Genomic DNA, 16,127 nt, shown 5'->3' with positions numbered 1-16,127 from the left:
ATTGGTTTATACCTTCCAAATTATCACAGTTTGGCAGAGACAGTCCTGATTAATCCTCTGTTGTCCCATTTTAAAATGTCCCACTTACTTTTTCCTTCTCCCATGTTCCCCCTTCATCCTTGGCTTACTTCAGTTGCTGCAAACTGAGTTCAAAATACAAAAGTAGTTTGGACTCAGCTCACTGGAGGAAGAGGACAGTAGGGGTGAAATCTTGCCTCTCCTGGCAGACTCAGGCAAAAGCAAAGTTCTGCAGTCTCTCCTAGCTTGCGTGTTCTTCCCCCTTAATAACTTTTTGTCACACTCTGATGTTGTTTGGCCATATGGGTGCTGTTTTTTTTATCTGTGAAATGTTGGAGGGTATGCTGGCTGTCACACTGAAATTCTCCACTATCATGTTTCCGCTATCATAATCATCCTTTCAATCTCTTATTCCTTCTCCTCCAATAATTTTCAGGAGTTCCTCCAAAAGACTCCAGTTTCCTCATGACTAGCATATTGGTTCGTCATTATCAGCGTGGTTCATGGTACCCTAAAGGGGGCCCTAGCGAGATTCCTTTCTGCATCATCCCTGTCATTGAGAGATCTGGAGGTGCTGTACTAATGAAGGCACGTGTGAATCAGATCTTGCTCTCAGAGAGTGGCAAAGCAATAGGTGAGTTTGTAAATGGAATTTGATGGTGACTTCATTCCAAAGGGGGAAATCATAGAATCATAGAGTTGGAAGAAACCACAAGGGCCATCTAGTCCAACCCCCTGCCATGCAGGAACTCTCAGTCAAAGCATCTCCGACAGATGGCCATCCAGCCTCTGCTCAAAGACCTCCAAGGAGGGGGACTCCACCACTTTCTGAGGGAGTGTGTTACACTGTCGAACAGCCCTTACCATCAGGAAGTTCCTCCTAACGGTGAGATGGAATCTCTTTTCCTGAAGCTTGCATCCATTGTTCCTGATCTTGTTCCCTGGAGCAGCAGAAAACAAGCTTGCTCCCTCCTCAATATGACATCTCTTGAAGTATTTAAACATGTCCCATTTTTCATCTGAATAGATAGATAGATAGATAGATAGATAGATAGATAGATAGATAGATAGATAGAACTTGGGTAAATTTTGCAAACACGGACTGAAAGAAACTTCTCTCCCATTTATATTTGGCAAATTCAGTAGTTACAACTGTATCTAGCAGCTGTATCTTGTTGCATTTTCTTGCCTCGTCTATATTAATTATAAGGAGCCTATGATAAAAAATAAATGGCATTACTAATTCAGCATTAATATGGTGGAATACAAAGGGGTTCAGATCCAGCCTCTAAGTGTTAACTATCCAAATTCTGGACCTGGGTGGGTGAATCTGCTACATTTTAAATTTCAAGTTCTTGCCAAATCAAGTAGCAAGAAATGTATAAAATTTGGAAGATACTTGTTAAAATAAATTGAAATAAAATTATTTCCCATTCTGCCCCCATTCCTCCCCTCCTCTTACACTACCCAATTTGCCTAGTGGTAAAAATGGAGTTGTAGTTGCTTAGTATTGTCACGTGGCTGTAAGCAGGAGCTCCTGAATGAAATACAGATGTAGGACCTGTAACAGCCAAGACTGAAACTATTCTATTCAGACTATGACTGAATATACCTATAGGCTAAATAGTAGGCTATAGGGGGCAATGCAGGGGGGAGGGGATAAGAAGGAGCTTTGTTATTTCCCAGTTGTTTTCAAAATGTAATTTGGTTGATACATCTAACTCTTGATCTGCAGTTAAATCCTGAGACCACACAAAGAAATGTGTGAGACTGGTATTGTAGTGTTGTCCTCACCGATCAGTAATCTTTTCCAGGGGTGAGTGTACAGAAAGGACAGGATGAAGAGGTGAAAATTTATGCTCCTATCGTGATCTCAGATGCTGGCATTTACAATACCATGGCGAACCTCCTGCCTCCTCAGATCAGAAGCAAACCAGGTAAATCAAACATTTCTGAATGTCCTTAATGAAGTTCACTGTGCCCTGGATCACAGAAAGTTCATTACTCCTACGGGCCAAATGTATTGTTGGAGGAGACCTATATTTGAAACTAAGGGCTCATTCCCATTGGGGGAATAACCCGCATTTGGATTCAGCTCCGCTCTGCTAAATAAATCAATTCCAAAAGGCCCCTCTTTCCCACTATGAAAAGGAAGCCTGTTTGCAATCAATTTATTTTGTTGGCACACTTGTCGTTCCCATTGGAGCTGGGAAGACGGAGCTGCCCTTTTAAGTAGGTCTGGACCAAGGATGGAATAGAAGCCTTTATGCTGCTACTGTTAAATAGCTGGGAATCAAAAATTGTTGCTCATCAACTGCAAATCATCCAGTGATTTACCAGTGGATTCCAATCAACCTCTCCCTGCCATGTCAACTGCTTTCTTCCTGTGTTTGCCAATTTCTTCAACTTATTCAGGTTCCCCTGAATTAGGCCAATTACTGTTAGCACTGGTGTTCTCCAAAACATGATTTGGAACATTAGTTTGAAGAATATTTGCAAATGAGCCATAATGGAAGGATTAGAATAGAAGCAAGGAAATGAACAAGAAAACGATGCCAAAAAGTTTACAAAATTCCTGTTTGTGCTCACACTACATGGATGAGAGAGTAGAGGCGGTTGGGTCAGTGTTTCCAGGACGGATTACACATTTGCCTTTCACCAGGAGATGGTTCATTTTTAAAATAAGTATTAAAGTATAGTACTTAAATTGACTCAGGTTTTTGGGGTCAATTTTTTGACAAATGTCTAGACTTATACATGAGTATATACAGTAAGCTTTATTTTCACTTTCCTACTACAAAATACAGCAAGAGGAAACTCCTGATTCCAGCTTGACTGCGTTCAGTGCCACCTAGTGACTGAACCCTAAAGGACAGCATTTAACTAACTGTATTTTCCTAGTTCATGTCATTTATATGAATCTAGCAAACCATGTGAAGGTATTAGTATGGGATGGAGTGTGTGCATGTGTGCGTGTGCGCGCGTGCAGGTCCATAGTGTATCATACATATCTGAACATTGTCTTCGAGAAGCATTCTAATAATTCTGAATAATTTTCTAAATAAGGAGAATTAAAAAGAGTGTGCCATGAAATATGGCATAAGAAAGTATAAGTAATAGATTTGCATGGAACAAGATTCTCTCTGCTGATGTGGAATCCTCTTCCTTTGGAAGAAGACAAAAGCAAAAGAGGTGTTGAGTAGTTCTCTATTTGGCTGCATCTACAGAATTAATGCAGTTTGACACCTCTTTAACTCTATGGCTGAATGCTATGGAAAGCTGGGATCTGTAGTTTCATGAAACTTCAGGATGGAGCCATGACAGTTAAACTGGTGTGAAACTGCATTAGTTCTGCAGTGTGCCAGCAACCTTTTTTCACCCATTTGTTCATCATTTTTGTTCAAAGTATTTTCTCCTTCCTTTTTCTTCCTCTGGCACCAAACATAGCCCATTTTATTATTTTTAACCACTCAGTAATCTGAGCTTACTCTGAGCTTTGGTCCTCCTGATCTTCTGCATACAAACATTGGCAACTTATTTTTACTTATATTTACTTATTTACTTTTGCTCTTTTTACTTATTACATATTTTAGTTATTAATTTATTAACTTATCTACTTCTTCTATTTCTTATTCATGCCCCCTTTTTATATCACAGTTTATCTGAATGCCCCTTTTGTGTCTACCCAACTTTCTTTAGGTGTCTGGATAATAGATTTTAGTAGTTAATATATTTGTTGTTTTCCATTTTTGTATAATAGAATCCTGTTTCTATTGTCATCTTGAGGGACCTTATGGGTACCACAGAGTGATATATAAATATAAATATTTCTATAAATAGGTGTACTGAGCACTACATTCTGCTTGTGACAAACTGTGGTGTCTGAAGGGGTAAGAGGAGGTGGGAATTTATGTTTCAGTTAATTTCTGGCCCCTTTCAGCACTGTGATTCTGTAATCCATTCAGAGATCCAGTCCCAAATTGACATGGTCCAGCACAGCATGGGTTCCTTCATTGTCTTTGTGGGCCTTCGAGGGACCAAAGAAGAGCTTGGTCTCAAGTCAAGCAACTATTGGCTTTATCCAAGCAATGATCTGGATACTTTGTAAGTAAAGACTTCCTATTGACTTTATTCTGCCAACTTCCACAAAGCTAGTTTCCACCACTGTCCATCTTGAATTAATAGATAGCTGTGCCCTCAAGACTGGGAACAATTGAGCAAGGACATACACAAGCTAATTAAGGATTTATGAGAAGACCTTTCCTTCTTTTCAGCCACACCTTCCATTAAACCTCTGTTGCAAGGATGGGGACCCAGTTTGCTGTCAACAAACACTTTTCCTCAGGAGTGATCTGTTAGAGGTCACGGCTGATGGGAGAGAGGATCAGAGCTAGCAAGTTGGCAATGCAGGACTTTTTCATACAGTAGGTAAGCATCATTAAATCGTGATCAAATCGTGCTAATAGTGCAATCGGGCGGGGGGGGGACATTATCACATGCCCACTCACTTCTCCGATTTGTGCCCCGTGCATAAACAGTAATGGACGCATTATTGGATAATAACAGAAACTCCCATTGTTATCCAATGATGCATCCATTACTGTTTATGCATGGGACACGAATTGGAGAAGTGCACTGGAGTGTGATAATCTCCCCCTCCCCCCAATCATGCTATTAGCATGATTTAATCATGATTTAATGATACTTGCTTCATTTGTGTGAAAAGTCCAGAGACCTAGTTGGACAGGGCTTGTACATTTAATGGGTTTGGAATTAGGCCTAGATTTGCATGGGTTTAGGCTGGCATTAGCATGCTGCCTTTGTACCTCAGATTTCCTGATGCTACTTTAGGACCTATCTCTATAGCTATGTCAGGAAAGATTTTTCAGAATGGCTGAGATCAACAGAAGGCCATAGGTAAAAGGTAAAGGTAAAGGTATTCCCCACTTACAAGGTTGTCAAGTCGTATCTGATTATAGGGGACAGTGCTCATCTCTGTTACAAAGCTAAAGAGCCAACATTGTCAGAGACTACTGTGTGATCATGTGGTCAGCATGACTGCACTGAATGCTGTTTACCTTGCCACCAAAGTGGTACCTATTTCTCTACATGCATTTGCATGTCTCTAACTGCTAGGTTGGCAGAAGCTGGGACTAGTGATGAGAACTCACCCCACCATGCAGCACTTGGACCTCAAACTGCCAACCTGCCAATCTTGCAATCAACAGTCAGCGTTAACCACTTGAGCCACACATCCCATAGGTAGATTGGTTTGATGCAGTGGTACTGGGACGGAGGTCCCACTTTGGTGAGCAGAGTTAGTGAGTCTCTGCTGCTGCACTCAGCCTTCCAAATTGTTTTGAGCTCTCCTTTTTTCAGTAGGAAATTTGTATAGGTTACATATGGTGCTATATGATCTTAACATAGGGCCTGAACAGATAGGCCAAAATAAAGCAGCTTCGGGTCACTTTGGAAGTATGCTGTTTAAATGACACACGCATCTTAAGAGGCCAGAAGCTGCGCCAAAGCTGTGTTCCAGTCCTTAGGACTGAAGTGTGGCTTTGGTGCAGCTTCCGGTCTCTTAAGATGCATGCAATCTTTAAACAGCATACCTCCAAAGTGACCTGAAGCAGCTTTATTTTGGCCTGTCTGTTCAGGCCTATTTTTGCATAAGTTGTCATCCATCTATTCATTCTTTCAAATTATTCTTATATAATCTCTGAATCCACTAGAGACCCTCCCCCCCAAGCAATGTGCAACAGCAAAAAGATTTAAACAATACAGAAATTAAAAAAATTAAAATACTCTTTCAGAAATTTGAAAAACAAATTGAAAATACTGTATATACTCGACTATAAGTTGGCCTCATGTGTGTTGAGGCCAGCTTTTGTGCCCAAAATTACGGATTTTGCTATGACCCATGGATAAGTTGAAGGTAAAACTTAGGAGCATGTAACAAAGGATCTAAAGGATGAAGCAAAAGAAAACAATGCCATAGAATTTAAAAATTCCAGCAGGCATAACTGTTTGTGCTCACCATAAAGCCTGGATGGATGTTAGAGTAGGGACGGGGGGGGGGGGGGGTCAGTGCTTCCAGGACAGATCATGCTCTTGCCTGTCACCAAAGGATAGTTCCTTTTTAAAAAATAAGAGTTAAAGTACAGTATTTACAGTACTTATATTGATCTGTGGATAAGTTGACTCAGTTTTTTTGCTCAATTTTTTGACTAAAATTTCTAGATTTATATACAGTAGTTCTGTAAAATAATTTTAAAACAAACAGAGCAGTTTCAGATCTCCAAAGGCTGCTTTGAACCTCCATTTGAATGTGGTTTTCCATCCCACATCCCAGTTCCATCCTATTGTAAATACAGTGAGACATGTATCACATTCTGTTAATACTGTTTTAACTTCCTATGAAGACCTGAGCATGAACCCCAAAATCCATTTGGAATTTTGCTACATTTGGGGCAGGTTTAAGATAGAAGATCAGAGTTCTCTGTCCTCAGCATAAATCAGTGGTTGGGAAGAAACAGTCCACAATACACTTACAACTCCCCCACTGCATGTGAGCCCCAGACTCCCCCATTTGCTACCACTGTACTGCCTCCACTAAAAGCACACCATTAAATCTGCCAGTGCTACAGATCCAATCTTTCCATCCCCTTTTCCTAGAAGAAGATATGGTCTGTCGTTCCAATCTGAAGGCCTCTGGGGTGAGGAGGCCTCTCTGGTAACCCGTTACATCAAAGAAAGTTACTGCCATGGGAAACTTCGCTGAACTCACAGATTTTGGGAGGTAGTGTGGGTGGGTTGGGCCCTCATTCTAGAAAGCTGGCCACCTCTGATGTAGATGGTTTTATCTCTGTTGCTGGCCTCTGTAGAGAACCCTCCAATTTCTCAACTCTTCATTTGCAGGATGACTACATATTCTGATATACCCAAAGAAGAGGTGAGCAACAACATTCAGATGATGTACATTACCTTCCCATCAGCCAAAGATCCCACTTATGAAGAAAGACACCCAGGTAACACATTTTCTTTATCTATAGAAAAGGAATACCTTGGACAGAGGATGCTATCCACTGCTTATTTATTGACCTTTTTATTTTCCTATCATTGACATTTTCTGTTATCACTGATTTTTAATGGATTTTTAATATGGACTTTATTGTTATTATTTTTAGCTGCTTATTTTACAGTGTCCTTTTTGTTATGAAATAACTTTTATATTTTCTTAAAGGAAAGCAGTATAAAATATAGGATCATTCATAAGCATATGTACAAGTGTGTTTCTATAGCTCCATTTTTGTTGTCCTTTATAAGGAATGAATTTGGCAAGGGGCTCAAAACGTGGTGCAAGAAACAACAAAAGACATGGAAAGAAAGTGATAAACATTATCCAACTATTTTATGTCAAGCCATCCTTTCATTAAGGTTTTAAAACTGATGATCAAGGCTTTGGTTCATATATATTCTTATGCAAACTGACCACATTAGCCCTCCTCTTACTAATATGCTAATATGAGAAAAAAGGAGTAGTTCTTTGTATTTTACGCTTCACAAATTCTCCAAAGGTTGTCATATATGTCAAAACAAAAATAAAAATGAATATTTTAGGTTAAATGCATGCAAAGTTGTTGTTTTTAGGGAAAAATATTAAAAGCTATGTGTGTGTGTGTTTAAAATCAGCTTGATATGGAAATAAGGTGAAGCATATGCAAAACTGACATGGAGAAGAATTTAGCTGATCCCTATCTTCTTCTAGCAGAATATTGATCTAGTAGGAAACAACTCATTTTTATAAGATATTTCCCCTGTTTACTCCTACTTACAAATATTTAAATTACTTGTAGGTTGCTCTTGTATGTCTATCATCACTATGATTCACTACAAGTGGTTTGAAGAGTGGTCTGAAGGCCGTGTGAGGAACAGAGGGGCCGACTATGATGCCTTTAAGATGGAGATTGCTCAGCAAATCCTAGATAAGACTTTGGAGAAATTTCCACAACTCAGCGATAAGGTCATAATTTTTTAAGTAAAGCAATATAAAATCTCCTTGCTAAGAACAGACAATCGCAGTAGAAGCTGCAACTGTATTGCTAGCACAGCCCCCATTTTGGATATTACACAATGCCCTGGACTCAACATTGTTATGAAACATGTGGTGGGGTGGGGATGTAGTCCATCGTACATAAAATGTTGGAGAATATTCAGATGGTATTCTTCAAAGTAGTCACCTTCCTCTAGGAAAATGAAAAGGAGCTATACAAAGCTCAAATTGTGGTTCAGGGCTAATTTTGACTCCTCGAAATGTAATGTATAAGCAATACACCTCCTTCCCCTTGAAGCCTAACTTACTGTTTCAGTCTACCTCATAGGGTCTTTGGCCCATGTTTATTTGTTTTCAGAATCAATAGTAGTAGAAAATGCATTTCATCACACTTCCTGTGAGAGGTTTTCTTTGTGCATTTATTTTCCTCTGTTTTCAGAAACATAGAAACTAACTTGTTTGTACCTGAGGACAAATAGCTCTTTCATCATTGTCTTCATTTATAATAACTTCTATTCTGCTGTTCCTTCTAGATTGAATTTATGGAAGCTGCTACCCCTCTCAGCAACCAGTACTATCTAGCTGCTCCTCTGGGTGAAATGTATGGTGCAGAGCATGATATAATCCGCTTTAGCCCACAAGTTATGGCTGCCATGAGAGCAACGACTCCCATTCCGAATCTCTATTTGACAGGTCAGTGGCTGCTTCTCACCAGTGGTGTCACTAGGGTTGGCATCAATCAGTGTGGCAACGCATGGTGTCACACACACACACACCCCATTGACCTCCTCCCATACGGCACATACAGAATCCTTAGTAATGTTTTTTGTACCAATGTTACTCATAAATCATAATTCCCATATTCAGTTCACCCTGCATATCCAGATTCTTTGCCCATGGATTCAACCATCCACAGCTTGAAAATATTGTGTGTGTGTGTGTGTGTGTATTTCAAAAGCAAAACTTGATATTATATATATATATATATATATATATATATATATATATATGGGACATCATTTTACTATGCCATTGTATTTAATGGGACTTGAACATCCATGGATTTGGGTATCCACTGGTGTGTGTGTGACCTGGAACCAAACCCCACCAGATAGCAAGGGCCCACTATATCACTGAATGTCATGGCAACAGTTGTGACATAAAGAATTAGAAAAATTAAAATTATACCTTTAAATTACAATATCATATGCACAGCCTAAATGTATTTACATGTATATATTTTCATAAAAAGTGATCTTTTAAAGGAATTTCTTTTAAATTAAAAAATTAAAATTATATATACACACACACACATATACATATATATAAAAAATTTTAATTTTCTAAAAAAAATCTGGGGCCTCTTTTTTCTCCTTTCACTGAGCCTTGCCCCACTCAGCCATCTCTTCAGTGTTTTGAAGGGACATGTGAATGCCACAGACTGTTTCCGCCAAAAGGTAGATGTTTAGGAACCAGTAGTGTCATCCCACATAGGATGCCATCTGGTGCAATCCACTCCCCCCTCCAAGTGACACCTCACCCACAAACAGTCAATAAAGACAAGCATCACATGAACTAAACTAATTATAAATATAATGTTACTCTCAGTTAATTCATTTATAAGGGGACAAAAGCATGCAAAAATGTCCCCCATGCTCTCTAGTGGGCATTTAGGGACATTTTAAAACCCCTGAGCCCACAAAAACTGTTGGCGGGGGTCATGCCACCAGTGGGCCTCACTTTGCCAGCCCTATGTACTAAAGGGTGCAGGAAGAATATTGCATGGTTGAAATACTAATGGTGGATGATAAACAGAAGGAGCAGAATGTGGGGTTCCTCCCCACATCCCTGTAGTGTGTGTGTGCGCGCGCGCGCATGCACATGAGTGTGTGATATTGATTTTAGCTTCTTTTGCCAAGTAGAAAAATAAAGAATTACTTGTGAAAATTTGTTTGTAATGTATGCCAACTACCGTATTTTCTGGCGTATAAGGCGACTGGGCGTATAAGACGACCTCCAACTTTTCCAGTTAAAATATAGAGTTTGAGGTATACTCACCGTATAAGACTACCCCTCTTCCAAAGCACACCAAATACAAATTTAAAAAAAAAACATCAGATTTTATTTCAATATGGTAATTTTAATTCAAATGACATGCAGGTACTTAGCAGGAAACCTTGTTGTATACAAAGCCTGCTTGGATTGCTCAGCTCTCCCAGCTTTCCCAGCCCTCCCTGTCTCCAAGACTATCAGAACGGTAGCTGCGTTCATATGATCGTCACATACGGTGGGGATGCGGCCACGGCTGTTTTTGAGCTCCCCCCACCATATGCAGCGACCGCAGATTCTCCAGTCCAGCTCAGAAGTTTCAGCACCTGCCCTATAAGATGACACCCGGCGTATGTGATGACCCCTGGCTTTTGAGAAGATTTTCCTGGGTTAAAAAATAGTCTTATACACCAGAAAATACAGTACATGTTATGCCAGGATGAGCATGCACTGGATCCCAGAGGGTAGTGCTAGAAGGCCATAGCTGCACTGTTGTCACTGAGATTCTGGTGACTGGAAGTGATGTTGCAGCATTCCTTGTTGCCTTTAGAGATACTGAGAGGTTCTTGCTGTTTCAGAGTGGGAGTCTCCTCAAAACAGCAGTATCTGAACAATCCAGTGTATTTTAAACTGTTTCTTCAGCCATAAAATGTGGGGAAAGGTTGACCCTCACAGTTGAGGATGCTCTGGAATATGGGGAGGTCTGTGGGGGTTCCAAAAGTCATACTGAACCTTCTCAAGAGTTGCACGTGTCCTGCAGCCTGCATGATTCCCACATCTGTTTTAAACACAAGTCTGTGACTTTCTCTAAGATGTATCCTTTCACTTCCACCATGTAGGTCAAGATGTTATGTGCTGTGGCTTACTCGGCGCTCTGAATGGGGGACTGATTTGTGCCAGCAGTGTGCTTGGACGCAACGTTTTCATTGACTTGCTGCGACTGAAGAGAAAACTGAACAGGCTAAATCACAAGAAAGAGAACTAGTCTTTTCAGCCATGGACACCCTTTCAAGGAAAAGAAAAAGTGGGCTGGGTGTAAAAGCTGATCCTTGCAGGATCAGATTGAAGGTTGATTTTCTCCAGTATTCAGTTGAATTCCTCTAGGGATCCCACAAGCAGGCCATGAGGAGGACAGGAATTCTCTCCTACTGTGGTTCTCCAGAAAGATCCTGTTAAGATTCCTCCTGCTTCTAGTCCTGTAGACAGTATATAGTCTAGCATACTAATATGTTATAAGACCTAAAATAATATTGCTAAGTATTGAACATAAGCTGCTATAGGACCCTTTTTGAAGAGAGTGCTAAAAATTCTGAAAAGGCAGACAGACAGACAGATCAGAAGCTAATTATTTAACCTCTGTGGCATAGTCTGATTTCCTTTTATATTCTGTCTGAGTTGGTCACCACCACTACATCTTAGTCTGGGCAAATTACATCATTTATTGTGTGCTCTATGAATAAATAAACACATCAGATCTTTCACTCTGTTGCTTTTTTAAATTTGAAAAGGGAATAGGGATGACAGACGCTGAAATGTAAAAGATGATGAGTACACTTGGAAGTATCTCAAAGCTTCCACATTGTTCTCCAAGTTGGTCATCCTCACTGGGCAATTGTCTCTCATGATCTGTGTTTGCCTTCATGATGCTGACCCCCAATAAATGTAACTTAAAACCACATTATTAACCCTTTGTTTACACTTTGTTAACCCTTTGTTGTAAGAGCTGTTTGACAGTGGGACACACTCCCTCGGAAAGTGGTGGAGTCTCCTTTGATGGTTTTTAAACAGAAGCTGGATGGCCATCTGTCGGGGTGCTTTGATTGTGTACTGCTGCATGGCAGGGGGTTGGACTGGATGGCCCTTTGTCTCTTCCAACTCTGTTATTCAGTGATTCTATGACCTGTACCCAACAGCTATGTTGCCAGATAATGAAAGCGCACATTATCACGCATACTCCAAATCTCAGTCTAGGAACAGATGGAGGCTGGAATCACACTGACTGTGATTTCATCCTGTACCCCAGAGAAAAACAAGTTAAAATGTATATGCAAGCACACAATACTGTACTATAGGTTAGCTGTACTGTCAATTACCAGACATATAGGAAACATTCTCCCTTATTCACCCACCAGTTCCCTGTGTGAGAGAACATCTGCCACACAGTTGGAAATTCCACACATGTGGAATATTAAAGTCAAAGTGCTAGAATAACAGGCTCTCCACTGGAACAGTTTCTTGCTAGGACTCCAGACTCTACAGAGCTACTGAAGAGCAGCATGATCAGGCTGGAGAGTAAAGCAGCAACTCCATACATGTGGCCCCAGCTTGTCAGGTACATAGTCACATAACATTCCTGCTATGGAACGGAGTAATTGGACTCCCCCACAGAAAGCTTCTTGCTGAGGAAGACAAGATGCCATCTGGCCCCTCTTGCAGCAAGACTTCCCCAATGCCTCTGTTGGAAGCATCTGTAGCCACAATCAATGGCTTGTTAAAGTCAAGCATCATCAGCGTGGGATCTGATATAAGGGCCTATTTCAGTGACTCAAATCCTTCTTGATACTCAGTTATCCACTTCACTGCCTTAGGCTTTTTGGAACAGAACAGGGTAATCTGTTGGAGGTGCCACCATTTGGCTATAGTTGGGCACAAACCTTTTGTAGGACCTGGTATAACCTAGAAAAGATTGAACCTGTTTTCTGGCCCAGGGAGAAGACCAGTTATGAATAGCTTCCACTTTATCCTTCAAGGAGTGATAGTCTGTTGACCCACCTTGGGGCCAAGGTAAGCCTCAATAAAGTGCCAATTGACACTTACTGGCTTTGACTGTCAGTCCAGAATCCCTGATGCACTGGGAAATGATCTCAAGGAGGAACTTCCTGACAGTAAGGGTTGTTCGACAGTGGAACACACTCCCTCAGAGTGTAGTGGAGTCTCCTTCTTTGGAGGTCTTTAAGCAGAGGCTGGATAGCCATCTGTCGGGTATGCTTTCATTGAGATTTCCTGAATGGCAGGGGGTTGGACTGGATGGCCCTTGTGGTCTCTTCCAACTCTACGATTCTATGATTCTATGATTCTGTGATTCAAAGTACTTCGGGTGATTCCTCTTGGTGGTCTTTCGAAGGAATGCCACGATGTATGCAACAACTCTCTGGAATAAAACATCTATGTTGAGAAGTAGTTGGAGATGGCTTTTGGCCTGATCGTTGGGTTTCGCCACTTTGGAGATTGGACATACTCAGCAATGTCCTGCTTATCCCAATAGAAGAACTTCCTTAATCTGTCCTTGGTCTGATTCGCTCCAGCATGCCCACTGGGCTGGTCATGAGCTAGGATCAGGAGCTTGGTTGTGTACTTGGTAGGAACCAGTAGCTCTTTCTGAGCATGCAATTCCTCCTTATAGCTTTTCAACCAAGCCTCTCATTCTAGCTGGTCCCCATCTATCACAAATCTCAATCTCTTTGTTGCTGAACAAGATTGGACCATCTTCCATTCAGCTTAATGGCTCTGATCTGCTCCCTGCAACTTCTGGAACTACTGTCATTCCATTGGAGCCATCCGCTCCTCCCAGAGTGGAAGACTTCCATCAGGTTCCTGCTGCACTGTGGCAGAAGGAGAGATCTGTTATGATGCTGAAGCAATAATGTCTGTTGTTCGAAGTTGTTCCTCTTGTGTCAGACTCTCAGGTGCTGCCACTGCCAGTGAACCTCTGTCTCACTCCTCCTCCCCCACTGAATGTTACAGCAAGCATCTTCCCAATTTCTGCTCCCTTGGCTGGTATTTGGGTTGCTACTGCTTCACTGGGTGATTCTGGAGTCTTCATTGCTGGTGTCTCCTCTGCTATGATAGCAACTCGTAGAATTTTTGCCATATTGTCTGACACTTGACTCTGCCCAGTACCCACTACAGACTCTCTTCCCCCCTAGGCAGCTCTGAGTCAAGTGAGTTGGACACAGCATAATGGGCCTCATGTGGAGGCTGCTAAGCAGGTACCCTGGCATCATGTTACCACTTCTGATCTTCCCCCGTGTCCTCTCCTTCCACTGAGACATCAATCAGGATTCTCTCAGCTTCTGCTCCCTTGACCATTCACCACTTTGGATAATCAGCTGCTCTCATCTTTCTGTTGTCTCACCAGGTAGAGTAGGATTCAGAGGCATAGCCATGTTAGTCTGGAATATCAATATGCATTTTTGAGACTAATTGTGAGAACAAAGTTGAGTAGAAGTCACTGATGCTGCTGTAAGTTAACTTGGCTTCTTACAGTGACTCTGCCATGTACTGCAGCACCTGCAATGGCTGGTTGCCCACTGAATCCACTTCCACCTCCCCGGGCAATTCTGTGTCAGGTGCAGCAGTTCACTCTGAATGGAATTCAAGTGCAGGTTGGTCACCAGGCTGGGATGTAGGTTGGCATTCATTTTGGGCCGCCATGATGTACTATCTGATTCCTTTCAGGGCCTTACACATGTCCCTGCCACTCAGTCCCCCAAAATTACATACATATATTATCAAATTACCTATAATTAGAGGTAGTATTAGTTGTTCTGAAATATAACTTAATATTTATACTATAATATCTAATATCTATTATTGTATATACTCAAGTATAAGTTGACCTCATGTAGAAGTTGAGGGCAGGTTTTGGGGTCAAAATTATGAATTTCAGTGCTCCTTTGAAGGGAAGCATCAAAGAACTGCCATTGTTACCATTTTCCCACCCAGGCATGCAAAAAGGTCAGAAGTGGCATCATAGCAGAGTGAGTAGGGGGACTGGTGCTTCTTTTAGGCACTCCTAGGATGGACTAAGTTCTCACCTTTCACACTCTACCCAGAGGAGGAGATGGTTCTATTTTTGATAAGAATTAAACTACAGTATTTACAATGACTGATAGGTCAACCCAGGGTTTTTTGGGTCAGTTTTTTTTTTATTAAAACAATTTCTAGACTTATATGGGGTGTGTGTATGTGTGTACACACAAACATGCACACATACAGTGGGCCCTTGGTATCCACTGGGTTTTGGTACAGGGTTCCCCCCCCCCCCAACCCCATGAAATAATCTGTGGATGTTCAAGTCCCACTGAATACAATGACACAGTGAAATAGTGCCCCTTATATAAAATGGTAAAAACAAGGTTTGCTTTGGGAATTTATATTACTTTTGAATATTTTCAAGCCATGAATGGTTAAATCCATGGATAAAAAAAACAGGGATACAGAGGGCTGACTGGAAAGAGATTGACAGTGATTTCCTAAAAAAACAATTTCTCACTTAGCTTGCAGTCATCTCTTCCATACCCCTCTGTTTTTATGTCATGTTCCATTTCTTAGAAGAAATCACAATTGTAGGAGACAGACTTCTAACTAAGATGCATTTGGCTGTCTTAAGTGGTTTAACATGACTCACGTGAACAAGACACATTAATTTAACCTCATTCGTGAGTTTACAGCATTGCAAGAAATGGGGGGGGGGGTTACTTCTTAGATGATGGGTAGCCCCCAATCTCCCCAGTCAATATTCACAAAATATCCCTACAAGTACTACTGTTACCCAAACCATTTGGGGAAGTTTCTGGTCTGAGCAAGGCCAGTCCTACTGTTAGGCAGAGTGATGCAACAATGCTGCTCTCAGGAAGAAGATTCTGAGAATAAAGGAAAGGTAGCAAATTTTATGTTTTTATATTTATTTTTACTTTCTCTTTTACCAGCTCTCAGAAGCATCTTTTCCCAAGTTGCATGTAATTTAATTAATTGATCAGTTATTTGTAACTAATTCCTTTAATTCTAGTATAGATGGTAGAATTAAAACTGCATTATGACTGCAGCATCATTAAGGATAATGATGCTCTTATTATGGTGCAACTGTAACAGTTATTTTTTATGATTAACTTTTATAGATTTGGGATGTACTCATTATCTTAGTCATATGCGTTCCTTTCCCTTCTGCATGAAGAAAGGAGTCTTTCTGGAGCAGGAAATGTATTTCTCAACAAGCATTTTTGTG

At 40.9% G+C, this 16,127-nt stretch overlaps 1 protein-coding gene across 2 annotated transcripts in view; it reads left to right on the top strand.

The window, feature by feature from the left end:
• Positions 1–11,798, top strand: part of LOC121935170 (all-trans-retinol 13,14-reductase-like) — a 25,919-nt gene extending 14,121 nt beyond the window's left edge. For both annotated transcript variants that reach the window (XM_042476391.1, XM_042476390.1), the window contains 7 exons: positions 455–652; positions 1,833–1,955; positions 3,984–4,122; positions 6,937–7,046; positions 7,875–8,041; positions 8,605–8,764; positions 10,960–11,798. In XM_042476391.1, coding sequence (XP_042332325.1) covers positions 455–652; positions 1,833–1,955; positions 3,984–4,122; positions 6,937–7,046; positions 7,875–8,041; positions 8,605–8,764; positions 10,960–11,105 — 1,043 coding nt within the window. In that variant the 3' untranslated portion in view covers positions 11,106–11,798. The remainder of the gene's footprint in view (positions 1–454; positions 653–1,832; positions 1,956–3,983; positions 4,123–6,936; positions 7,047–7,874; positions 8,042–8,604; positions 8,765–10,959) is intronic.
• The last annotated feature ends 4,329 nt before the right edge of the window (positions 11,799–16,127 follow it).

The sequence above is a fragment of the Sceloporus undulatus genome, chromosome 6, assembly GCF_019175285.1.
Source record: "Sceloporus undulatus isolate JIND9_A2432 ecotype Alabama chromosome 6, SceUnd_v1.1, whole genome shotgun sequence".
Lineage (NCBI taxonomy): Eukaryota > Metazoa > Chordata > Lepidosauria > Squamata > Phrynosomatidae > Sceloporus > Sceloporus undulatus.
The sequence above is the reverse complement of the archived record's forward strand: the minus strand, read 5'-3'. Positions and strand labels throughout refer to the sequence as shown.